The sequence below is a fragment of the Thunnus albacares genome, chromosome 5 (genome assembly GCF_914725855.1).
Source record: "Thunnus albacares chromosome 5, fThuAlb1.1, whole genome shotgun sequence".
In the NCBI taxonomy this organism is placed as follows: domain Eukaryota; kingdom Metazoa; phylum Chordata; class Actinopteri; order Scombriformes; family Scombridae; genus Thunnus; species Thunnus albacares.
In genome coordinates, this window is record NC_058110.1 from 28929959 (window position 1) to 28955166 (window position 25208).

Consider the following 25208-nt stretch of genomic DNA (forward strand, 5'->3'; position numbering starts at 1 on the left):
CAGTCATGGGGCCTCCTTCATGCTTTATTTTCACCTTTTCTCTAATTGAGAATGTTGGTATTGACGGTGGTAGACAAAAGTGCAGATGTATTATGAGCATAATTGACTTGCATTTACTTAACATCTGGTCAAGGTGGAGCTCATTTTAGCTGCTTTACATACTGCTGGATAGTTTAATCCATCATAATGCATCATATTTTGTGTGTAAAATCTTAATCTGTAAAGTAACCAGTAACAAACTCTCAGATAAATATAGAACGACAAGTTTCCCTTTGAAATAGAAGGAACTGAATCTCTCCTAGTATGAGTGGAGTGAAGCATGCAGTTGCATAAAACGGAAATATTATCTCTGGAAATAGTATCTTTTATCTCATAACTGTAATACTTGAGTAAATGTACTTGGTTACTTTTCACCATATGGTATTATTGGGGGGGTTGATGATTTTCATAACTGCAGTTATTTACCAGGTTCTTTCTCTGCTTCTCTGACATGAACTGCTTCACTGAACCCACCAGTGAAAAAAACTAAATGTATTTATTCAAGTTGTACTTTAGGCTACTTGAATATTATACTCCTTCTGCTACTTTACATTGATACTCCACTACGTTTACAGACTAAGATTTTTCATGCAAAATATACAAAGTGCTAAAATATGACGCGTCATTATAGATTAAACTACCCGGCAGTAGCTGTATAAATGAAAATAATGTTAAAATTAACATGTTGCTTATGAGGCAATATGTCTGTAATAATAATACAAGTAACGTAACATAGTAAAACTTCATATAACGCAAGTAAAACTTTAAATGCAGGACTTTGACTTGTAATGGAGTATTTCTATATTGCAGTATCATCACTGGGAGCAGCTCTTCCTCTCTCCTTCTTGTCCTGAGAGCAGTTTTCTTTTCTTATAGGCTGCTAGTTGACACTTTCTCTTCACTGACTGCAATCTTTTTTATGTTATCATCATTCTGTTTGTCTGTCTTCATGATAGTTTGGGGGGTGGGTGTTTCAGGGGAAGCAACAGTTTTTACTTGATTGCTTAACTTTCCCCTTAGTTTTACTCTTTTGAAATGTGCTCTGTGTCAACAACTCTGTGTCACTGTTTGATGTTGTGTCGGCTTGTATGTCACCTCGAGGACTTTCTGCAGCTCTATCAACATGTGAGTGGAGAGGTGCGCTGTGGTTGCAGCGTCTTTTAACGAGCTAGAATAGTAACACAGTTGTATATGCTTCATATCTAAACATCCCTTTTAGTTGGGGGGGGCCCCAGGCAGTTGCCTACTTCGCCTAATGGTAAAGTCCGCCCCTGCAGGTATGAATTGTTTTTCAGATTAGACAGCAGCAGCAGGCCACAGATCTGTTAAGGTGTATTGTTTAGAGGTTTGCAGGGAGATTCTTCATCATCAATCGGCCAGGTTTACATGTAAATTCAAAGGGCTGAACCTCCATTAATCCAGGGATAATGAGAAAGCGCCTTAATGCAGCAGTTTCCTTGTCTTCCCGCCTCACCTCTCCATGCAAATCCCCACAAACAGGAACACACACAAGGCAGATTAGCTCCTATCTGAGCCCCTTTCATCACAGCAAACAGATGAATACAGTAGAATATAATGTCATGAAACAAAATGTTTAGAATTACTGACAAAACCATGCCTCCTTTGAAAATTTGAGTTTTATGGTGGTGCTTAATGCCACGTTTCTCTCTCTTGTATTTCTATTTTCAGTCTTTAATGATTTCATCCAACATGAAGCTAAGTAGAGACACTCATCCATCTACAATGAGCCTCTAGCACCTCTCTGAGGATATGGAGAGTAACTACAGCACGGCTTATTATATTAGACAGACAAGCAATAAAAGGAAAACTCTGCAGTGGTTTAAACATCAAGTGGCATACATTTTAATGCAATTTAAAAAGCTTTGAAATTACATTCCATTTTCATGCACAATTATCACAGCTGTACACTTTTTGCACCTTGTGCAAACATAAACAAAAGTCTTTTGTAAAGAAAGTACTTAAAAGTTGACAATGGAAACATTGAAGAATGAAGAAAAAGCTGTTCTAATGCAGTCAAGTCATACACCGTACCACACTACCTCACGTCACATAATGTTACTCGACATCACATGATTGAAATTTTAATGTTAACACTTCAGGCAAATATATACATTTTTAGTTTGGGAGAATTATGTACAAATAACATGAAGCAACAACATCCAACAGCTTATATAACAAATTACAATATCAATATCAAAGAGGACTTTTATAAGTGTGTGTGTGTTTGTGATTCCTGTCGGGGGAGGGGATATAATTTCCCGTTCTCTTGTACCACGTAGTTTCCCTTTTCAGATAAACGTACGGCTTTGAATGACTCCTGGCTCTCCTCATCCTCGTTTTCCTCTGGCATCAAGCTGCTACGACTGTCGTCTTGTGAGATCTGCTGTATGGGCTCCTTGAGCTCATCGTGAATATAATCATTAGTTGGGTTCACTATTGGTGCTCCCTCTCTCGGCGGCTCCCTTTCTCCTCCCACACACGACTCCACGCAGCCCTGCAAGTGCAAAATATTGTTAAAATGCAGAAATAATGAATCTTACAGTGTCAAAAAGTTACACATTTCAATTCATTTTTATGAATTCAAGGCAGTTTCAGCTTCTCTCACTGATCGCTCCACTTGGGAAACCATATAAACATAAAACCTGGTTTCCATTTTTTCCAAGTTAAGGGATTAAAAATGTAAACACAGCTAGATCCAAGAAACATAAATACTAAATAGTACACCTTGTAGACCCTCATGCACGCCATTTAAATGAATTGCTGGACATTTTAGGAAATACACTCATTGGCTTTCTTGCCTAGATTTAGTTGAGAAGATTGATACTTAAGCTAAAGCTAAGAGGCTGTTAGCTTAGCTTAAAGACTGGAAGTAGAGGGAAACAGTTAGCCTATCTGTCCAAGGCTAAAAATACAAATCATAATTTGTTTTTTTACATATTGTTTTTTGTATGTATTAAATAGACAAGATATAATGTGTTAATTAGTGAGCTTCAGAGATTTGAGCCAGGCTAGCTGTTTCCCCCTGTTTCCAGTCTTTTTGCTAAGCTAAGCTAACTGTTCCCTGCTAACTGTTAACTGTTTCATATTTAGCATACAGACATGACAGCCCAGATAGCACATGGAAGTGGGCCACTTCAGGTAATGATGCGGCACTGCTGGCCTTCTTCTGGCCCGGACAAAATGGATGTGAGCTTGAAATGACCCACATGTAAAATAGTAAATATGACCTAAATATCCCAAATCAAATGTGGGCCTTTTTTGGTAAAGATGCAGTGCTCTCAGATATGTGTATTCTGGATGTGGGCCAGTTATGGTTTATCTGGTTTGTTCTTGGTTTGCATATGGCTTGCTTGTGGCCCAGATCTGGGCTACAGCAAATTCGCTATCTGGGGTTGGTATCAAACTCGCATATTTCCTCAAATGTCTTGCTGTCTGTAAGTGTGCACGTGAGGAAGACCCGGAAAGGGAAAGTAACATCATGTTTGAAGCGATATTGTTGTAGGAACAGCTTATTATCCTGGATTCCCAGTGTTTTTTTGGTGAGACTGTAAACATTAAGTGCAATAATTTGCATAGTTTACAGGGCATTACTTGGTTACTTAGTATAAATTCTGTGTGAAAGAATAACTCAACAGATATCAAAGCAAGAAAAAAAAAAGAACATTTACCTTTGCCCTTATTCTTGCAGAATCTGGTTTACCGAACAAAAAAGGAGAACAGAAAGCATTGATTAGTACATTAAGTGGATTTCTGAAACTTTTAAAGGATAGGTTCACATTTTTTCGGGTCTGTCTTGAAACAATACTTACATCTCTATATGTACATAAAAACATTTTTCAATCACTGTAATCATCCCTCCTGTTCATACTGGCTGTGAAGTGACTCCCTACTATCACTTGTAAGTGATGGGGGACAAAATCCACAATCCTCTTTATGTGCCAAAATGCATCCCCAAGTTTAATAACAGTTAATACTTGCACCTCCCTGCAACTCGACAAGGAAACACTGTTTGGGAACAATTATTACAATATCGCAACTCAGTCTGCCTCTATAAGGAACTTGACATTTAGGCTTTATTTGGTGAACCACATGACCTGACATCTGCAAACCTTCCTGAATGTGTCTTCGCATGCTTACAGCTGCTGTACAAACACTGCAAACATATGTAATTAACATTTTCTTTCTACTCAGTTATAGTGATATATATATATATATAGTTGATTTGATTGGTATTATTGTTTTTTGTCTTTTTCTTAAAGTTGGTTATTTTACTTCCTGAGTGGGATTTGATGCTTTATGTAATGAATGCTGTTTGACTCCTATTTTTCATCGTCATAGTGTTAAATTGTATTTTGTTATTTTTATTTCTATGTTTTCTTTGCTGAGATACCTTCACATCTCAGCAGCACAACCCCTGTCAATTACACATTATAATGTGTATCTTGGTGTTTTCTGCCTGTACAAATAAATAAACTAAACTAAAGCTAAACTTTTGTTCCGTATAAAGTCATGTTAGGAAGGGGGATTTCTTCACAGCTGGTATGGAGACGAGGGAAAATTACAGCGACCATAATGCTCGTAAAATAAATATGAGCATGTGAGTGTTATTTTAAGATAGATCTTTAAAAAATGTGAACTAATCCTTTAGCTCATACATCAAGAGAGAGCATTTACAGCACAGCGTACCTCTGCAGAAGAAAACCATGACCCCAACTGCCACTACAATCACAATCAAAGAAACAACAACAACGATCACAACCAGATGCTGCCGAGAGTTTTCCGCTGCAAGACAAGAAAAAGAGAGTAAACCATTAATCACATATTGACTCCTTCAGTATTGTCTATTAAACATTCACAATCTACATCTATCACATCCAGAAACAAAGGATAACTAGATCATTTAGGCATGCAGAACTCACACTAGCTGTCATCTATAACAGGAAATGAGTGTACAGCACATCACTGACAAAAAAAGTAATGTTCACATCTGCCACACATTTGCATTTTAGCAAAGGAAACACAAATGAGAAGGTTTGCAGCTCTTAGGGATGCTATTCTTACTTTTTACATCTACAAAAACGGGGTTATTTTAGCCATTAAAACATGGTAGAGTCTGAACACGAATGTAGTGTAAGGATTGTGTAGGTGGAAGCTGTCAATACCACTGAAACCACAGACCAACATAGAATTATGAACTGTACTGTCTCACCATCTAGACGGTTTCATTTTGAGAAACACGCCACATAAAACCACAAAGCTGCAGATGGCAGGATATCTCAAAGCGAGAAACTTTTACAACTTGTCTGCCTACACAGAACTTACCACAGACGTTGTCAGATACAGCTGTTCCATTTTGTTGAACGTGGTGTCCACTCCTACATCTGCAAAAGAAATTCACAGGATCATTCCTAATATGTCATGAGATAAAAGTGATTCAGACTCGTGATGATTAGTCCTCAAATGTCAAAAAAGAGGGAAGCTCTTTCCTTACGTTGGTGTTAAACTACTGAGAATGTATTAGACCCTAGCAAAACGTGTTTATTAGTCAAAACGCATCATTTCGGTTTGAATGAAGGGGTTACAAATTAAAGGACATAAGGTAGGAAGGTTTTCGGCCACTACAAGCCGCCACAACAGCTTCCGTGCTCCTTGGGATAACGTCTTACAGTCCTGTTTTGATGGCAGTGAGAATGTCGCTCCTAATTCAGCCATAGGTGTTAAATATGGTGGAGATCTTGTGACTGTGGAGGCCACAGCATATTTCTCAGACCAATTTCATACTCATCAAACAATTAAGTGACCCCTCATGCCCTATATGGAGGCATTTGTTATTCAAATTCCTCCTTTAATTTGTCACTGGTACTTGCCTGTCAATGATAATCTGAAAAAAGTTTGCTGCCAAGTTGTTATGAGAATTTATTCAGGATACATGTAAATGTGTTACACCCGAAGTAAGACAGGTATGCTTAAGGTGTCAGTATGCTTCAGTCAAACTGCTTGTTGGATCGTCACCTTTACAATGTTGTGTCAGACAATTTCTGTAACTTTCAAAAACCGTCAATCTGACAAACCTGGCTACTTCATGTAGTGACTGGCTGGGTTTGTGGAGGTTAATCTCTTTTTTCATCCTTCACACAACTGCTTCTGCCACCTTTAGTTTGTACAACCGAGTGTAACATTATGAAGGCCCTCGAGGAAAGATTGTACAAATGTGTGCCCCGTTATCCTGATAGCTATACGTCGCTATGCTGGCAGGCTTTTTACCCCGCCTTCGTGTAAAAGAAATAAACACCTTTGCTTTCAGACATGATCGGTCGACCTGTTGTACAAACTAATATTGACACCTTTAGTGAATCAGGCACTCTGCTTAGGTGACAACAACTTAGGAAGTGACATGGCGGCACTCCAAAAACACAAAAAATTCAATACTAGGGCCCCAGTTTCCCATTTTATTTTCTTGTTTTGGTAAATAAACCTTCACTGGAGCACCATCCCCAGGTATGTAGGGCAGGTACTAACTTCTGTTACCAACGGACAATAATATCCAGCAGATACTTTTCATCAAAAAGGATATAAACATAGATAAAATCCCAGTCTGAAACCACTTTTTACAGAACTAATTCTGAGGCCCAATTTCGAGGCCCAACCCTATTCAGAGTACGTTTGATGGAGCCCATCACAAGACAAAACCAAAACAGAGAAACATAACTTTTATATTTACATTTATCTCTAAAAAGCCTGAGAGGTGCTCAAGTCAAAAACAAATTGCTAAACTACAGATATACTATTGAGATTACTTGTGTGCTTTTGGAGTGCCACTAACTCAGTTCATCTGTAAATGTATCGAGGTTCCTTTACTTACACTTTCCATTTCTTACAGACGCTTTCCCATGACCGCTCCGAGGAAAATGTGCCTTCAGGACATTTCTGACATACTGTGTCACTCCTCTGATTGCCTGAAAACAAAGTGTGATAACCAGAAAAAGATTCAGCACATTACAAAAAGCAAAGCCGATCGCTCTTTATATTCAGTGTAAAAAACAAACAAAGGTATGAGTGCATCAGAAAGATGTGTAGTACCTTTGGATATAGCCCACTGTCCTGGTTCACAGAATGTGTGCTGCACACAGGTTAAACACTCCTTCACAATATTGGAGCAGTGGAATCCCACCTTACACATGCATTCAACTCTTTTAATCTTGTCCATGGAAGCGGGAACCTGAAAGTTTGTATCTGAGAGAAAAATGGACACAAGTTGTGAGCTGTGCTACATCTAACAAAAGTGTATCAATATAAATCAGATTTGTTTATTTGTCACCAGGTCTTACTTGGGTCACAGTAGGGCTGACGTTTACACTTGGTTTCATTTGTGTAGGACTCCTGATATTCTTTCTCGTCACAGACTATGCACTGAGGAGTCTCACAACTTTTGCTTGCGGCACTCATGCTGGTCCCTGAAAAACATAGGTTTGCGCCATATAAAAAATGCAGTGTTGGCAGTATATTATCTTAAGTGTATGTAGTATATAGGGATCTGTGACTTAAAGGAATACTTTGGTATTTTGGAAAATGCGCTTGATCGCTCTTTTGCTGAGAGTAAGACATTAGCACCACTCACCAGGAGACGGTTAGCTTAGCTTAGCATTAAGATTTAGTATCTATCTTAACAGCTAGCCTGCTCTATTGGAGGGACACTTGCATCATGTTTGGTTAAGACATTTTAATTGGCGGTGCTGGTAGGCAGACATTATAGTCTTTATTTTAAGTTAAGCAAACTGTCTCCTGGCTGTAGCTTAATATTTAACAGATATTTGGTTAATGTTCTCATGGAAACTCTCGGAATGAAAGTGTATTTTTTTGCTACTATTCCGGCTGCTACTGAAACTATTGATTTTAAAGTGCTGTGGATGTTAGGATGGGCAAAGTAGGTAACACACAAAGCTCTTGCACTCCAGAAAATCTTGTGGGCAAGTGCGTTAGATCATGATCTGTGACTGTCACAGGACCAAAAAAAAAAATCCTGCACAGTCGATCACTTGTGTCTGAGGACCAAAATCTTGTTAATGTCAAGTGGTTGACAGTGTGCAGGATTTTTAGGATTGGGGAAAATGAAAGTGAAAGAGAATCCAATAAAGGAAAAGAGGGGAGCAAAATGAAAGCAAAAGTACCTTTGCTTTCATTTTGTTTAAATGTTTTTGGTGCCAGTATTCATATTATTTGAGAAATACTTTTATCTCAAAATGGGTTAGGGTTAGGCTGCTGTAGTGGAATTAACTTTTGGAAACATAAGAAAAATGATCATGAGAAGAATATAAGGTCTTTGATTGAATTGACAGCGTAACAAAGACCTGAATATTTCTGTGCAGAAATATTGAAAACTGTCAGGCAATACAGAGTCATTAATACTTTTTGATAAGAACATACCTCCCCATCCTTTTTGCAAATCTCACTGGTCTTTCCTTGTTGTTTCAGTAACTTCCTACAACTGTCATCGGTCATAATTATTTTTAGAGAAAGACTGACAGGTTTATTTACTTTATCTGTTTATGTTTGGCAGACTATTGAATAAGACAAACATGAATAAAGCAATCAATTAAAGAACGTATCTTAAGTACATTAAGAGAGTATATATGTGCTTACAGGTTATATATATGTATTAAAGAGTATATAGGCATTACATTATGAATCTCCATCACATTTGCGCTGTTATGGAAGCAATTAAAATGACTACTCCTAGATTTAAGTGGCACCAATTGTTCATATATATTTGTTTTTTTAGGAATCCCTTTCCTACATTTTTTATGTCATGTGAGAAAGACACAACCCCTCAACAAATAGTACCTTTCAGTTGTAGCTGTCTGTAGCTTCTATAGTGTCTGTGCTGCTGCACTGCAAACTCCCAGGGGTGATAATAAGAAATAACACGCTCCTAGATCCTTTTTTCATTAAGCAACAAAGGCAGTAGAGAATTTTTTTTTTTTTTTTTTTTTTTTTACCTGGACCACACATCTGGCAGCACTGCCCTTCTTTGTTCTTATATTGCGTGACTGGGTCACAAGGCGGCTGAGCTTCTGTCATCACCTGCAAAACAAACAGTGAGATAGTTTTACATGAGAAAGAGTTTTATCTATTATGTGTGTGATATCTAGTGATGCTGCTGGGGTTTCTTGGGCGATATTGACAGTTGGATCACTTCCTCAGTCTAGACAGTAAGGGGTGTGCCGGAAAGTCCCAAACATTCAAACTCTGAAACCCAATGACAACCAGGTGCATTTCTCTCTTTCTTTGATAATCCCTCTAACGCATTAATATCTCTATTCTGCTTATACTTGTTCAGACAAAAAGTCGTGTTTTCACTATAAGTCTCCTGCTGCGGAGAAAACGAAACTGAAAGTACAAAGACACGTACGCAAGAGTGTAACCTCGCAATTTTAAGGACAAATTTCGACCAGAATATCCGATTGAACGATACACCTGAGAGAAAAAATGCATATGATAAACACTATATAGGCTTAACTATACAATAACAGAAGTAGATATAAAAAAAATCTAGTTGCAATCAGCCTCCTTCAGTTGTCACATGACAAATTATATCCTTTTATGATAAAATACAACACCTACTCACCACTAAAGCCCACATCATCATCATCGTCATCAGCAGGAGCAGATGCATGTTAGTGAATTGTGTTGAAAAACGCAGCATAGTTGCTCTCCTGTGCCAGGCGGACTCGACTTGTTGTTTCTGCTGCCAGTTTTCTGTCTTATAGGGAGGGAGGAGCAGAAGCAGAAAGGGGGATTTCCGTTTTCAGATTTTTCAAACTTGACCGTTTCCTGTAACTAACTACACTTTGTTGTGATATTTTGGTCCCAAAAATGTCCAGAAGTGGTAAAAAAAACTCTCTCCTCACGTACCAATAAAAAAATAGTTGGTTAATTTACACTAGAATATAAATTTCAGTTGACAGCTGCTGTTCAGTAACCACCAGTGGGGGGGATATGTAATCAGATATTTTATTTAAGTAAAAGTGGCGATACAATAGTGTACAAATACTCCATTAAAAGTCCTACATTTAAAAAAATAAAATATTATCAGCTGAAGTATCAAAAGTAAAAGTACTAATTATGGTGGATTATAGTCCCTGTCAGTGTTATATTACAAAATATTGGCGTATTGGAATATTACTACAGACTCATTCATATGTAAGCAGTTTTTTTTTATTGTTGTAGTTGGCCGAGGTGGAGCTAATTTTAGCCTCGGTACTTATTCTATATTTTGCATGTAAATTCTTAATCTGAGAAGTATCTGCAAATAAATGTAGTGGACTAATAAGTAGGCCTATAATATTTCCCTCTGAAATGAAGTGGAACAGAAGTATGAAGTAGCACAAAAATTTATATAAATATTTAAGTGCAGACCTCAAAATGAATAAATGTACTTAGTTACACTCCATCAATAATTTTGCAAAATTTGCAAGACTATACATGGACACAAACTGTACCGCTGAATGACGACTGGATTATGAAAGAGGGATTATTTACATGGACCACACCTCTTCCATGGTAAAGAGTAAAACCCCGTAAGATTGCTAGGAGGGATTCCCCATAAAGTTTCACAATGGGGATTTCCCTCATGGTCACTGTGTCGCAGCTGGTGGGACAACACGATATACCCTCAGACCATAGATGCACCTCACTGCGCATGTGTAGCGGTTTGGGTCGGCAGTCCCCCGGTAACAAGTCTGGACTTAAGTTTCCTGAGTTATGTGAAACATCGCCCCTCTACCTCTGAGGTGTGACCTGACCACTGCTCACGGTCCGCCAGTGTGTGACCAAATAAAGCCACAAGAGTCCGTAGTTTACAGTGGTTTTAGGTTACGCTGTTTACTGACAGTGATGATGTGATTTCGAGCAAAAAAAAAAAAAAAATGACATCACAATGTCTTTCTCGCTTTACACGATGCATGGTGCGTCAGGATCTCTTTCATAACACAATCTTACAGGATCCCAGCTTCGTTTCTTGACTTTTACAGCTCTTTGATTTCTCTCTCATTGATTTCAGCGTGTTTTTTTTTGTTTTTTAAATCTTCCTCCTCTATGCTGTCCGTCTCTTTCGACTGCTCACCCACGCTTTAAATCACCCATTAAATCAAAATTCACAACACAATCTGACATTTTGAAACAATTTGTATAGGTGACTAATGAACAAATGGGCGTAGTGATACTGTTGTAATGCGGTCACAGGTGCGTGTTTATCACTCCGGGACTGAAAAATGAAGCCAACGCTTATATATATGTTTATACATTTATATACAGTCAGTGGTCAATCTCCATAGCCCCCCATGTTAAAATGCCTAACTTTACAGCAGAAATAAACATGTTTACAGCCTGGTACAAAAAACAGTCTATAGCTAATTTCCCTGTTCATGACAACTGTACGGACAACTTTGCAAATTTTTGCATAACTCACCTATTTAAATTTATCAAGGCTTAAAGTTATGCATAATTAACGGTGTGGCCGCTTTGAGTGACAGTTCCATCACAGGCAAGTCGCTGCCATGGCAACAACGTTGGTTAAGTAGCGTAACCATGGCGTAACCGATTCACAGTGTAGGCGTAGCCGCAGCCGTTACTATGTCAGTTTGTTTTCAGTTCATGGAAGTTAATTGTAACATTTTGGTCGCCTTAAAAGTCTTGTACAATAGTTGGTTGTACTAAAAGACCATCTAAGGCGTTGGATGTTCATTTTTTTTCTGGTAAGTACATTTTGTTTTAATGCTAGTGAAAATTAGCATTAGCGTTAGCATTATCACAGTTAACCATAGATAGTAAATGCACCGTGCTAACACAGCTAGCAGCTAGCAGCTAGCGTTTGGGTCAGTGCCACCCTCTCGTCCAAATATGGTCACTTCTGGCTCCAAAAATCCAAGATGGCAACAGTCAAAATTCAAACTCAAGGCTTCAAAACCAAAACACGGATGTATAATAAGAGCTGGATAGGCCACTCAGCCTTGCAGCCAATTTTTCCCAGTGGCCACTCGTGGTATTGCAACGAAAAATCTCCCTGCAGTTCAAAAAACATTTTCCCTGTAGACCACCATTGTAAAAGAAACGTTTGTAAAACTGTTGACATTACCCCTCGAACTGCAAACGTCAATTATGACTCTTTCTATTATGAAATTTTGATGCATGGAGGTTTTATATTTGTAAAACCTCCATGTTCAAAAGGGGAGTCCACAAACCAATGGGTGACATCACGGTGGCTACGTTCACAGTTTTTTTACAGTCTGTGGTTTCATAACATGATTGCAACCTAACTGACATCTACTGAAAGAAAGAAACGGGAACTGAGCATTCTTGAATTCAAAAGTAGTTAACGCTAAATATCAAACTGTCAGAAGGTGGAAAAGAAACTGAAGTGAACCGTGAAGCCACTCTGTACTCACAACAATATAAAGTATAAAGTGTTACTAATAAGCTAATAATCAGCTCCATTGTTTTTAGCTAGCAGTGACGCAGTTCTGTTAAACAAACAAACAAGATGACCAATACAGCAAAAAATGCAGTGAGACATTACATATGACAATTCATCTCTATAGAAGAAAGGGGAAGACGTTAGATAACGTGACTCAGATACACACACACACTCTCTCTTTGTGTCCCTTTGGTCTCTAACTTAGTTTCTTTTCTGATGGTTAAATGTCTCTCTATGCCTGTTCTGTGTATTATCTCTTCTTAATACAAATAAGATCATATAATATGCTGCAGGTTATTTGTACACTGTAGCTGGTGTGCTATCCAGTTTTTAGTGTATTGGTAGTTCAGTCACCTGTTGATGTGTAATCTGTGAATGACCCTGTGCAGAATATCGGGTTACCTGTGAGATTATATTTTCTCTGTGCTGTATATAATGAGTAATGAGTTTAAAGTAACAAGAACACTGTAGGCTAAGCTTTGTAGGGTATTTTTTGTATATTGTGCATGTAGAAAAGAGTGTGTTAGTCATGTATTTGATATATTATGTACATTAATGTGAACATAAACGTTTAGATCTGCGAAGAGCTGCGATCAGACTAATTGACAGAAAATGAATAGGCAACTATTTTGATAATCGAATAACCATTTAAGTAATTTTTCAATCAAAAATGCCAAACATTCACCAATCCAAGACTCTCAAATGAGAATTTACATTACTGTAAATCTAATACTTTACAGGTTTGAGACACTTAAGGATGTCACCCTGGACTTCAGGATGTTGTTAAGGGTGTTTTTCACCATTTTCTGATGTTTTACTGACCAAAAATAATCAATAATACAAATTATCATTAGCTGCAACTCTAGACTTGTGAATTTTTAGTGTTCAGTCTTTTTAGTAAGCAGTACTGCTCTGTACCTGTATAAGATTATACAGCATGTTTACTAAGAAAATACATATACATTGGTAAAATGACACATTGTCTTTTGTACTTTACTTCTCTAGATGTGTCTGACTTGGCTTCTGAACCACTCCACTGCTAAAGTAAGTGCTTAGTTTCAGAGTTGATTTTATATCTGCAACTAATGATCATTTTCATCTGCCAATTATTTTTTCCAAATAATCAATTATTCATTTAGTTGATTAAATGTTAAAAAATAGTGAAAATGGCATTTACAGTTTCTCAGAGGCCATAGTGATATCTTCAATTTGCTTGTTTTCAGTGACTAACAGTCCAAACATATAAAAGATAAGATAAGATATTCAATTCTCTGTCATATATGACTAAGAAAACAAATCATCACATTTCAGAAGCTGGAACTATGTTAGTCATCATAATGTTGGAAATGTTGATCAGTTTTGCCTGAAAAAAGACTGAAATGATTAATTAATTATGAAGATAGTTGCTGATAATTTTTCTGTTGATCAACCAATCGATATATCATTGCAGCTCTAGTTGATTTAGCTGGCCGCTGTGGTTAAAATGAGCTACAACTGACAATGATGTGTACTGACCATTTCTTACGCCTACGTCATGATAAAGTGAGCCCTACTGCAATTCTGTGTGTTAAAACAGGTTCACATTTTGTTGCTTGAGCATTTCTACAATACACAGAAACAAGATGCAGCCAGAATGCACAAGTTCTTAATTTCTCGTAACCCTTTCCTTGGGGGAAATCCAGTTGTGTCTTTTTAAAGAATGTCTTTTATTCCCATGTGTATATACTGTTGTTTTTGAGTAATATTAACAAACGACAAACAAAGCTTTGTACTTTTTCCTCATATTAGACCTCAAATGTTTTTTTGTGAATAGGTTTGTTAAGATAATTCCTATTTATTCATTCTCAGAATGTCATAAAAGATGATTTTACTAGTATAGTAAAAAAGTGAGGTTTTCTTCAAAGTTGGCCTCTTGTTTGTTTGTTAAATGCTGCCTCAGTTGAACTCACTGTCATATAAATCATGTAACTTGAAAAAATTTAATTTGGACTCCACTCACTAAACTCTACTCGCATTGGAAACACATTTTTAGAGCCCTGTCACCTGACATCATAAATGTCATTATAAATGATACTGTCTTAATGGGACCTGGAGCCTTAAGAACAAAACAAATTCACTTTGGTGTTTCTTTTCTTACTGACATTTGTTTGTCTTCTTGTATAAATCCTGCTCAATTTATCCTAATCTGACTCTGAAGACTGTGCATTGTTGATTGGGTAGAAAGGGATGATGAAGGAGTAAGAGAAGAGTGGAGAATGTTAAAATGTTAACATGCAAAATTTTCATTGCTTTATATTTTTATTTTGCATTTGCCCTCAATGGAAAAATATTTAAAAAACAAAGGTATTCCTACATAAAATATAAATTTATTTTACTTCATTTCACCAATTTTTGGAAAATATTTAGTTAATTTCCAATTTCATTCAGTTATACATGCACTTATACATAATATCAGACCTGTTCCAAAAGCATTTATTGAACAGTTGTGAGAAAAAGTTGTTGTTGGGGATAAACCTTTAATGAGTAAAGTCCCTCAGTATGTCTGTATCAAATGTGATGATACTTCCACATTTAAGCAAGTCAATACACTAATGTCTTGCCTTAAATTCTTGTTTCTCTTTCTCCGCTGCCCTCAGCTGACCAAAATCACATACTTCACTGATTTAACCAGTAATCTGCACCATGATTGTTGCACCAAGAGTATCATAACTGTCTTTCAATCTTAAACCTTTATTTAAACACAATATCGTTATCCCCCCCTCATTCCATTTAGGATGTGCACTGAAATACAAGAAAACTTGGACTTGCACTGTTTTGAATTATATCACATACTGAGCATCAATTTGAAGACAATCAGCAAATAACTTATGTCACCTGACCTGTGCAAAGAAAAAAATTAGTGCACCATGTATCATAATTATACACAGGGGTTTTAATTACCAACTCTCTTCCTCTGTCTGCTGTAGCGGTTCCTTCTTTCTTTGTTTGAATGCTTCATGTGAGTATTTTTCTTAATGATCTTTACCTTGGTGGTTGTAATAATCAATGTCTCCCAAAGCCCAAGGTGACGTTCTCAAGTGCCGACCACAACCCAAAGATATTCAGTTTACTGTCATAAAAGACCAATGAAACCAGAAAATATTTATAATTAAGAATCTGGAATCAGAGAACTTTGGTATACAAATGTTTTGTTAAACAAGGACTCAAAACGACCAACCGTCACAACTGTAAAAATAATATAAATTAACAAAAATAGAAAAAACATAAAAACAAAAGCTGAAAATAGAATATTAACACGTACATAATATTCTTCTTTAATCAAACCTATCAAGGGAAAATCTTTTGTAAGAATAAGATGAAAATATATGTAAAAAAAAAAAAGTGTGTTGCTTTTTAATTTTGCAGGTTGTGAATTTTTCCTTTAAATACAGTAAAATTATATTTATATTTCATGTGAGTACTCTCTGTGTAGGAATCCATGAAAAATCTCAGCAAATATGTTAAAGATCGACTCCAGTATATAAAATACTCTACTTTGAATAATAATTTGTATCTGATATGTTTTTTTTTCCCCAACAAAAGTTAAATTAATTTGTTAAAATCCTTAAAATTACATCTATTCTTTCTCCTCTCATTAAAAATTGCACAGTAAATCATCCAGCTAAAGGAACAAGAAGAAAAACATATTTTTGAGTGGAAGGGAACTTTAAGGATTTTTTTATGAGCAATATAAATTGTATTACTGTATTGTAATAGCATTGTATTAATATTGGTAAGCTTTCTCCTGGAGAAAATCAGAGAAAGCAGCAGATAAAGCACACTGTCCTGCGTGTGGAGACATGTAAACTGTTTTTGAAATGTTTGCTGTCTTGCAGAGAAATCTTGTGTGTTGCTGGGGGTGTGACTGACTTACCTAGAAGAGGTGTAACTTGAGCTGAAAGAGGGCGGAGGTAGAAAGAGTGACACAAATTACAGCATTTTTCCCTTTTCCCGGTCAGAGGAGCAGATCTCTGTCCAGGTTTGCACACAAAAAAACCCCCACAGAACAAAACACCATTCATATCTTTGCTGTAAAAGAGGAACAGTTTCATGGATTGAGGAGCTGCATGGATTTTTGTGTGAAATCTGAGAAGTCATGATGCCAACTTTAGGTGCAAAGAAGAAAGAAAATCCATCCAGAATGGACAGACAAATTACAGCCTTGCCACAGGTAAGATTTCAGTTAATATGCTTAGACAAGAAAGCAAGCATCAAATAGCAAGTTCTTCTAACAGCAGGTGACAAGATCTAATTTACCGTGTTTTTGAAGGCGTAAAATCAGTGCATCTGCAGATGAGTCATTAAATAACAGCTTTACTGTATTTTAGGTTCCACTGAAAACAACCCCCTCACTTTCATTAACGTCAAGTGTGTGCGGCAAGATGAGACAAAGTTTTGGTTCAGTTTATGGGAGTCTCTCATGCATTTTTACTTCCTCAATTTGACCTGACTTCCCTGCTGTCAGTAGTTTCCCACATAACTGAGGCCTTATTTACTCAGAAATGTGGCAAACAATGACTGATTTAAGGAAGACAGTATGTTCCTGTAATAGCCTGCGTTTGACAGATGCACACGTTGATTGTACTTTGTTAGTTCCTCATTACTTCCAGTGAGGTGAGACTAACACGCGCTGACCTCTGTTGCTCAATTTGTAATGGAAAGAAAATCAGTTTAATCTTGTCTTTCTTATCCACAACCATGCATATCTGCACTGTATGAAAGTCAATGGAAGACGACAGTAAAGCCTAAAGGACGTTAAAAGATCCGAAAATGCTTTGTTTATCAAATGTTAGGATACTTAAAAGGGCTTGATTTGTCACTTTGAAGAACTCTAGTGATTTTACTGTGTATCTGAAGTTTCAACCACACTTGGTCGTTTTTAAGGGAGGTTCAATACAAGGTCAGATACAGCCTTTTATATAAATATAGCCTGTACATCCCATACCAGGTGGTAATCCTTAATCAGTGACATAATCAACATGTTACAGGGGTGCACCTGAGTTCATCATAGTCACTTAACATTAGAAAAAAATAGTCCAATTGAAATTAAACTGCCTTTTTTGTCCACTACAGCATGCATATCTGCTCTGTAAACACTGATCCTGTGTTCTCCTTTGAGAAAAAAAAATCAGAAACCAAAAGGGAGAAATTTATACTTTGAAATTATTTGATTTCATGATGGTGCCCACCACAGTAATTTTGCATTATTTCGATTAAAATACCATTCCATCATCCACTTATGTAGCTGAATATTTTATTTTGATGCAGCAAATCAAATCTTTAACGTGGCGTTCCATCATAGGCAGAGCAGACGGTCACACTGAGCCTGATTGCATCCTGCTACACAATACAAGAGCCACATACTCTGAACAACAACCCACATTAGCTTTCCTGATAAAATCACCTACTTAATTCTTCCAAACATGGCAACTTAACTTGTTGAATGAGCCAACAAACAAACATTCACCAGGGAAAAGAACACTGCTAATGTCATTTTGCAGGCTAGATGGCTAATTAGCTGCTTAGTCCATGACTTTAGCTAGCTTTATCTCTGTCCATATGGTTTAACATTGCTAGATTATGTCAATCAAACAACAGAACTAATTATAATATGTTAAAAACAAAAAAAAAACATGTTAATATTGTTTTTGACTTCAAAGAGGGATGATTAAATGTGATTTCAGTTGGACTTTAAGAGAATACATTCACGTTTCTATCCATATACAGATGATAAAGACTAGTGTATGCTTTAGAGTATTGTAAAAAAAAAAAAAATAAAATAAATATATATATATATATATATATAAAATAATATAATACATAATATAATATATACATATATTATATATATATATATATATATATATATATATATATATATATATAGAGAGAGAGAGAGAGAGAGAGAGTCTTAAGGGCCAAGCTAAACAGTTGAACAGTATAGACTCTATGCTCTATATACTGTAGAGACATAAGATGCAATACAAACAACATTGAATTATTATTTCATCAATAAGCAAAAAAGACATGTTTATATGACTATTTATACACACATATTTACTAAACACATGTTAGTAGTTGACCTGATGATTTCAAAATGAATTGAGATGCTATAAAAGAGAAACTTTATGTTTTTATTTACTGGGTTGTTTGTGATTTCAGCTGAGCAATGAGATGCAGCTGAGCATCATGAACAAGGTGAAGAACGGAGAGTTGTCCATCGAGGATGCTCTGAACCAAGCTAGGAAGGACGAGGAGCAGCTGTTCAAAATGCAGAGCCTGGCTGAAGAGGTACCAGCGTTCAAAGGGAGATTTCCATTTCCTTTTAATTGTAAAGCAGGTCAAGGTGCTATATTCATAATGTGAAAGTATCAAATTCACACAGCCTGTATTCAAAAACTGTGCCTTTAAACGAGCCATTAGGACTTCTGTAAGGTTATGATGACACAACTATATGCTCAACGCTTCCCCCATCATAATGAAACAGAATATGTTATTTATGTTTATGTTAAGTTTATGTGCACTTGTTTCATTTCAGCTCAGTGTGAGAATCTCTACTGAGTTTTGCTGTCATATATTGTCACGCTAGTTTCTCTTCTCTTCTCTGCTCTCTGCGTGCTACGATCTGTTACCCGTGGTTGGCCTGGGTGTACGTTCCTCAGAAAACAGCCAGCCAATCAGAAGAGAGGGGCATTGATTAGACACAATAGCCTGTTTCAGGCTGAGTGAGACAGAGGGGATGCATCCACGGCTTGTAAAGCTGTAACTAGGTGCTTTTTGACCATAAAAACATGCAAATGTCTGTAAATAGAACACGAAAATGAAAATATTAAACTAAGAAAGGGGCATATTATGACCTCTTTAAACCAAACTCCCTCAATATTTTGTGCACTGTGATCCCATGACTCCTGTGGTTAATACGTTTTTTATAATACTTTTTAGAACCAATGTCTTAGAAATCATTTCATCTAACTCTCTGCCACTTTGACATGTTATCAAGTTTAAAGACATTATCTGCATTCTATATCGCTTTGTAAGCTCTTTGTTACCTACTTTAACTTGGAGGAAACCAGTCTTAAAATCACAGTCTTGTTCCCCATGTGTGTCTTTTGTCTTCCCTAAACATTGTTGTGTTAGTAAGCTGCTCGTCCTGCTCGATCGGTTTTAAACTAAATCTCTCTCTGACCAGTTCAATTTGCTCAAAGGTATTCATGTGAAGGAATGTGGCAGGTGTTTTTTGTTCAGCGCTGTAGCAGGAAACAGTCTTAAAATTACCTTGTTTTTACATTCATATGTTAATATTACTAGAAGGTGTTTTCCCAGAGGGTAATTATGTCTTACATTGTGTTTTTTTTTTTTTGGCTGCTGTTGCAGGAACAGCTCCCATCACAGTACAACTTCAGTGTTCACAAGCATGGCCGCTACAGGTGGCAGAAGCGGGTTCTTCAGGTGAGTTAAAAATAAAATAAAACAAGACTAAGTGTCTAAAACCCACACTTAGAGGTTAGTGTAGCCCCAGTTTGTGCTTCACATGTATTCAGGTCACAAAGATAACCTCATAATATCTACAAGATATTTATTTTTAAAAACACAGAATCCTCCAACACTCCTAACCATCTGGATGAAAAAAATATTCTGTATGCTGCACAATAAAAAAAAAAAAATAATAAAAAAAAATGTTTTAAACTTGTTTCCCAAGCTGCAACTCTGTTTTCTATCCATGTAGCTGGTGGGCTGCCATATGTTTTGATTCAGGAACAAAGACACAGCTTGGGAAAAGGGTTAAAAGTGTTTTTTATCATTCAGCGGACAGAATATTTTTTCATCCAGATGGTTAGAAGATACCTTCAGAATAGCGATAACAGCGTTTTTTTTTAAACATTGCTGGTTAATTATCTTTTAGAGAAACTGATGTTGACCTCTGTGACCTGGATGTCTGCTAATACATGAGAGGCACAAATTGGGTCTAGATACAGTGATACCTTGAGGTTCAGTATGCTAACATAATGTTTAGCAGGTATGATGTTTACCATCATCATTAGTTTAGGTTTTAACATTTTCTAGCTCTACATAAAAATTACACCTGAGGTTGATGGGAATGTCATTTGTTTTGCATCTATTTGGTCAGAATACCTAGCATGGCTGAAAAACTATATCAGAAGATCTACTATGAATCATTTTCACTGGGTTATATGCAGTGTATGTATAATATACACATGCACTAATACTCTAATTTAAACTCTCCTACTGTGAACATCCAGATTGATTTCAAGACCAAAATGCTGTGCAGCATAGAGAAAGGCATCATCAAGCGACAACTTCCCTTCTCCATTGTCAAGAACTGTGATGATGGCGTCGGTTCCAGGTTCTCCATTTCTTTTAAAGGACATCATGATTATGAATTGGAGGCCACTTCACTGGAGGACAAACACAAGGTGAAACTTTACTATTTATACTGAATAAAACTCTGTTGCCCTGTTATCATGTAAAATTGTGTTAAGAAGAGGGAAAATGTAATTCTTGTTTTTCTCTCTTTTTTTTGGCTGGTGATTCTGTCTTTTTGAGCAGATGATGCAGCTCGTGAATCAGATCATTTACGGGAACATATACACAGATCCTGAAGAGGGCAATGCAGAGACACATCAGCAGCCTCAAGCGTCACAGTGCCTTCGCGAAGGCGTCTTGTTGCTGCACAGAGGCGGCCTGGCGTCATTCAGATGGGTGAAGTACGGATGTGTCCTCATTACTGTAGCACTGCTATTTTAAAACAAATGTGCATCTTTTTTAACGAGATTATTCTTCGCAGCTACATGTTCAGTCTATTCTCGGTTACAACATTATACATCTTTTCACAAATCAGGACTTTGTTCCATTTCCAGACTACATACCATATGGATTTGAAGCAGGTTTTGAGTTTGGAGAATGGACACAATTACATATCCCCTCCAGACATATAAAGACATATAACAGATTTAAGACATATGAAATATGCTTTGAATAATAATTTATGTCTGATATGTTTTTTGCACTAAAAATTTAAATTACCTTGTATAAAAGAAAGCTCAGTTCTCAGTGTATGTGTCCTGGAAGCTTCATGTTTCCAAATCACACTTTTTGTATATTGGACCACAACCAGCTTTCACTTGTGATGTCACATAATCATGGAGATACACATCTTAAACTCAGATTTAAGGTGAGGTGTAAGGTGAGTGGGACTGAACATGTCAGTAGAAAGGAAATGGAGGAGCTCCTCCCAGCTGCAAAACAGTAAATGAATTATTTGACATTTTGAGAAATACGCTTATTCACTTTCTTACATAAAGTAAATGAGAAGATTGATCCTCTTCTCTCAAGAGTGGTTCTGATCTTCTCATCTAACTCTATGCAAGAAAGCAAATATGTGAATTACTCAAAATATACAACTATTCTTTTAAAACAAAGAGCTTGGAAAACAAATTAAACTGCAGATTAATTTCTCGATTCATCGATTAATCGTTTTGTCTGTAAAATTGCATAATTTCTTACAGCTCATGGTGACACCTTCAGATGTCTGGTTTTATCTGATCAACCGTCCAAAATCCAAAGATAATCAGCTTACTCTCATGTGTGACACAGAAAAGCATCACATGGTCACATTCAAGAAACTGCAACCAGCAAATTTTTAGCGTTTTTCCATTAAAAAAAAAAGACTAAAATTATTATTTGACTATAAAGATGGTTGTTGAGTAATTTTCTTTTGATTGACTGATTGATTAATCGTTGCAGCTCTAAAGAAATATGTATTAAATCTGGAGAAACATTTTGTTTTCTCTTTGATAAGTTTAATTGATAATGGTATTACAGAGTCACACTTTGATCGGTGCTCTTGTTGGGTCATTTCCTGTTATTACAAAACAGTAAAGTACACTAACTACAAAAACAGTATATTAACAATTATTATCCATGTAGTGACTTGATTTTGACAAAATAAAAAAAACCTCAGCCACAGTGAGGGGCTGTTACCGAGATATGTAATCAAACATCTGCAGACTTGTGCTTAAGATGTATTTATTTACCACCAGGTACCAATACAGCCTTTGCTATACACACACTTACACCAATAACTTGCATGAAAACAAACAAAAAAAGGCTTAAAGATAAGCCTCTAAACGGCAGTCAAAAAAACTGTGTGCTTCTCCTGGTAAGCAGCACACCTGAGGAGTTATTGCCTCTTCTTCTACATATGCATTTCCATGTGCTGCTGTCCGATACGCCACCTACTGTGGCAACCAGGGAATGACACACACATAGATACAAATGACTCTAACAATCCATACTTAATACAATTTGTATATTGTGTGGAATTGGGGCACAGCTCACATTAAACTAAATTACTCCTTCTTCATTGTGTTCCAGGTATGAGGCCCAGCTCCACCCAGGCCAGCTAATACTGGTCCCCTTCAGGCTGCGAGGCACCTCCGACGGTGAGGCGACGTCCTCGGTGCCCGTGTCCACCGTGATTCACCTGTCAGATGGTGACACCAGCATACAGAAATCTCATAGCCCCGACACTTTCACCCTGATCACCCACAAAAATGAGTACCAGTGAGTGAAAATTAAAATCTGGAAATATCACAACAGCAAGCAGTTAATGAATCTAACACATCTGCTGCGTTTATTTTCAAAGTAATTTACAGCCTTGTAATAGCGTGTTTTTTCAGTCAGCAGTCTATAAATCAAACTCCTCCGCCACCGAGCAGTCATGAGGCGGCCTTGTTTGAGTGATATTGTCATAAATATAGGCCTAGAGTGTTAATTACCAGACTTTTACTCTGCTAATAATGGAAGATGAGTTAAGTTATGTTCATTTATTTCAGCTTCAAGGTGCCTGTATCAGATCAAACAACCGCTTCAGGGGATGTCCAGAGGGAGCAGGACGATTGGGTCAACGCCATCGACAAACTGTGTTCAGAGTGGAAGAGGAAGTCCAAGGGTGGACACATGTTCATGGAAACTCTGCGACATCTCGGCATAGACGAAGACGCAGAGGACACCGATACAGATCTCGAGTCTAGTGGCGGATTTAGCGGCGTTAATACGACTAATAATTACTCTCCAGTTGATTATCCAAATTCGGTTCCCGCTTCTGGTGGCGGAGATCATGACATGAGTCAAAGTTATCCCCCAGCAGATTATACAGAGCCTGTCCCTAAACCTCGCAGCCCAGGGAAGACTGCTGTTCAGGTTGTTGGACCGGATATTTTGCCCTCTGTCCCGTCACCACCCTCTCCGCCCTCACCCTCCCATATGGCCCTCACACCTCCTCCTGCAGTCCCAGAGTCTCTTGGCCATGAATCAGAGTCGCCAATTGTGAAAGTTCCTTCACCCCCGAGTATCCCGGCCCCTCCACCTTTACCCTCCAAGTTTAAGACGAGCTCAAGAAAATCACGCACCAAGGCTTTCCACTGGGACCTAGTTGGCTCAGAGAAGGTAACAGTGTCACTTTGCAGTTCATACTTCATTCATTAAGACGCTAAATTACCATATTTTCATAGTTAAATATAAAGCTTACAAATGGTCTTAGTCATTAGTGTGTGTTATTCACTTTTAAATGCTGTGTTCTGTGTGGGAAAACATAGAAAGGTCAGTTTCAGCTATGTTTCACTTCATTATTTCTCATATTGCATCATTGTTGGGAATTATTATTTGTTTTGTCTGTCAGTTATTGCTTCCCCAGTGTTGTTCTTTTGTAATGTTAACATTGATTTCTTCATAAAATGGAGTTGTCTCAGTATTGAATTAATTTGTTTCTTGGCAGATTGCAAAATCATTTTGGATACAAGAAAGCACCAAGAGGATTGAAATCGACACATCACGCTTATACGAGCAATTTGCTGTTAAAGATCTGGGGACATTTGGTGCAGCTGAGCCGAGTAATACCCAGCATATTATGCTCAACCAGAAGATTGCACACAACTTCAGTGAGTAGACCAACAATGAATATTCTACTGAGTGTTAAGGTTACATTACTTTTAAATATTGCCCACTGCAACAGATAATTTTCAGCGTTTTATGAGGAAGATGAGATTTTCTCTGCAAAATTAAAGCTATAATATCCGTGTTATAATAGAAAGTCGTGCTTCTAGATTAAGTCAAATAAAGGAGCTTATTCCCTCAGTGAATTAGAAGTTGTGATGTGAGATGATCTCACTCTTTCCATAACCACCAGAGGGAAGCACCACACAGAGAGCGAGATCTCTGCATGCTCTTTAATTTTCATACATTAGACTTTAATTGCTCAATTAAGTGAAAGCTGACCTGACGACTCTTTTAGGGAGGCCCTGTAAATGCTGCCGTTTTTGCTCTTTTAAAATGATGGTCGAGACTATAATGATGTCACAGCAGCAGTGAAGCAGATAGATGGATGTTCCTCCTCGTGTTTGTCTGCAGGGGGCAGTGTGTCACCAATCCAGCAGTCCCCACAACTGCCTTTGCAATCTGCAGAGCTATTGTGAAGTGGAACATATTCTATTTCTCATCTAATGGCTTTTCACTTTTGATTAACTGAGTGTACGTGGCTTGTATATTTCAAGACCCAAGCCAGGGGAGAACATTTCAGAAGCTTCCTCTCACAGGTCCTCCAAGTGGCAAAGACACC

General features: G+C 37.3%; 2 protein-coding genes across 9 annotated transcripts in view; one reads left to right on the top strand and one right to left on the bottom strand.

Moving 5' to 3' along the window:
* Positions 1-1878: 1878 nt before the first annotated feature.
* cd40 (CD40 molecule, TNF receptor superfamily member 5) lies at positions 1879-9839 on the bottom strand. Its single transcript, XM_044351269.1, has 9 exons — positions 9686-9839; positions 9057-9141; positions 7389-7514; positions 7141-7293; positions 6923-7016; positions 5383-5441; positions 4747-4842; positions 3729-3751; positions 1879-2554 (listed from the first exon to the last, which is right to left on the bottom strand). The coding sequence occupies exons 1-9, from the start codon at positions 9761-9763 to the stop codon at positions 2267-2269; spliced, it is 1002 nt and encodes a 333-aa protein (XP_044207204.1). The 5' UTR covers positions 9764-9839; the 3' UTR covers positions 1879-2266.
* A 1718-nt stretch (positions 9840-11557) lies between these two features.
* Positions 11558-25208, top strand: part of LOC122982171 (formin-like protein 13) — a 48859-nt gene continuing 35208 nt past the window's right edge. For 5 of the 8 annotated variants that reach the window (XR_006403410.1, XR_006403411.1, XM_044351263.1 and 2 more), the window contains exons 1-10: positions 12739-12751; positions 13538-13576; positions 16408-16742; positions 18734-18862; positions 19946-20020; positions 20833-21006; positions 21140-21297; positions 22967-23155; positions 23428-24040; positions 24369-24531. Coding sequence is in view for 6 of the 8 variants with exons in the window: in XM_044351263.1 (XP_044207198.1) it covers positions 16668-16742; positions 18734-18862; positions 19946-20020; positions 20833-21006; positions 21140-21297; positions 22967-23155; positions 23428-24040; positions 24369-24531 (1576 nt within the window). In the remaining 2 variants the exon portion in view is untranslated. Of the gene's footprint in view, positions 11814-12738; positions 12752-13537; positions 13577-15498; positions 15531-16407; positions 16743-18733; positions 18863-19945; positions 20021-20832; positions 21007-21139; positions 21298-22966; positions 23156-23427; positions 24041-24368; positions 24532-25208 lie in introns of those variants that run through there. The other 3 variants (XM_044351268.1, XM_044351267.1, XM_044351266.1) reach the window with 3 other exon arrangements.

Coding starts and splice junctions, on each gene's coding strand:
- cd40 (XM_044351269.1), bottom strand. CDS start 9,763: ATGCTGCGTTTTTCAACACAATTCACTAACATGCATCTGCTCCTGCTG. Junction 7,515..9,056: donor CTGCCAGATGTGTGGTCCAG/GTAAAAAAAAAA, acceptor TATGTTTTTCAG/GGACCAGCATGAGTGCCGCA. Junction 7,294..7,388: donor TCAGCCCTACTGTGACCCAA/GTAAGACCTGGT, acceptor TTTTTCTCTCAG/ATACAAACTTTCAGGTTCCC.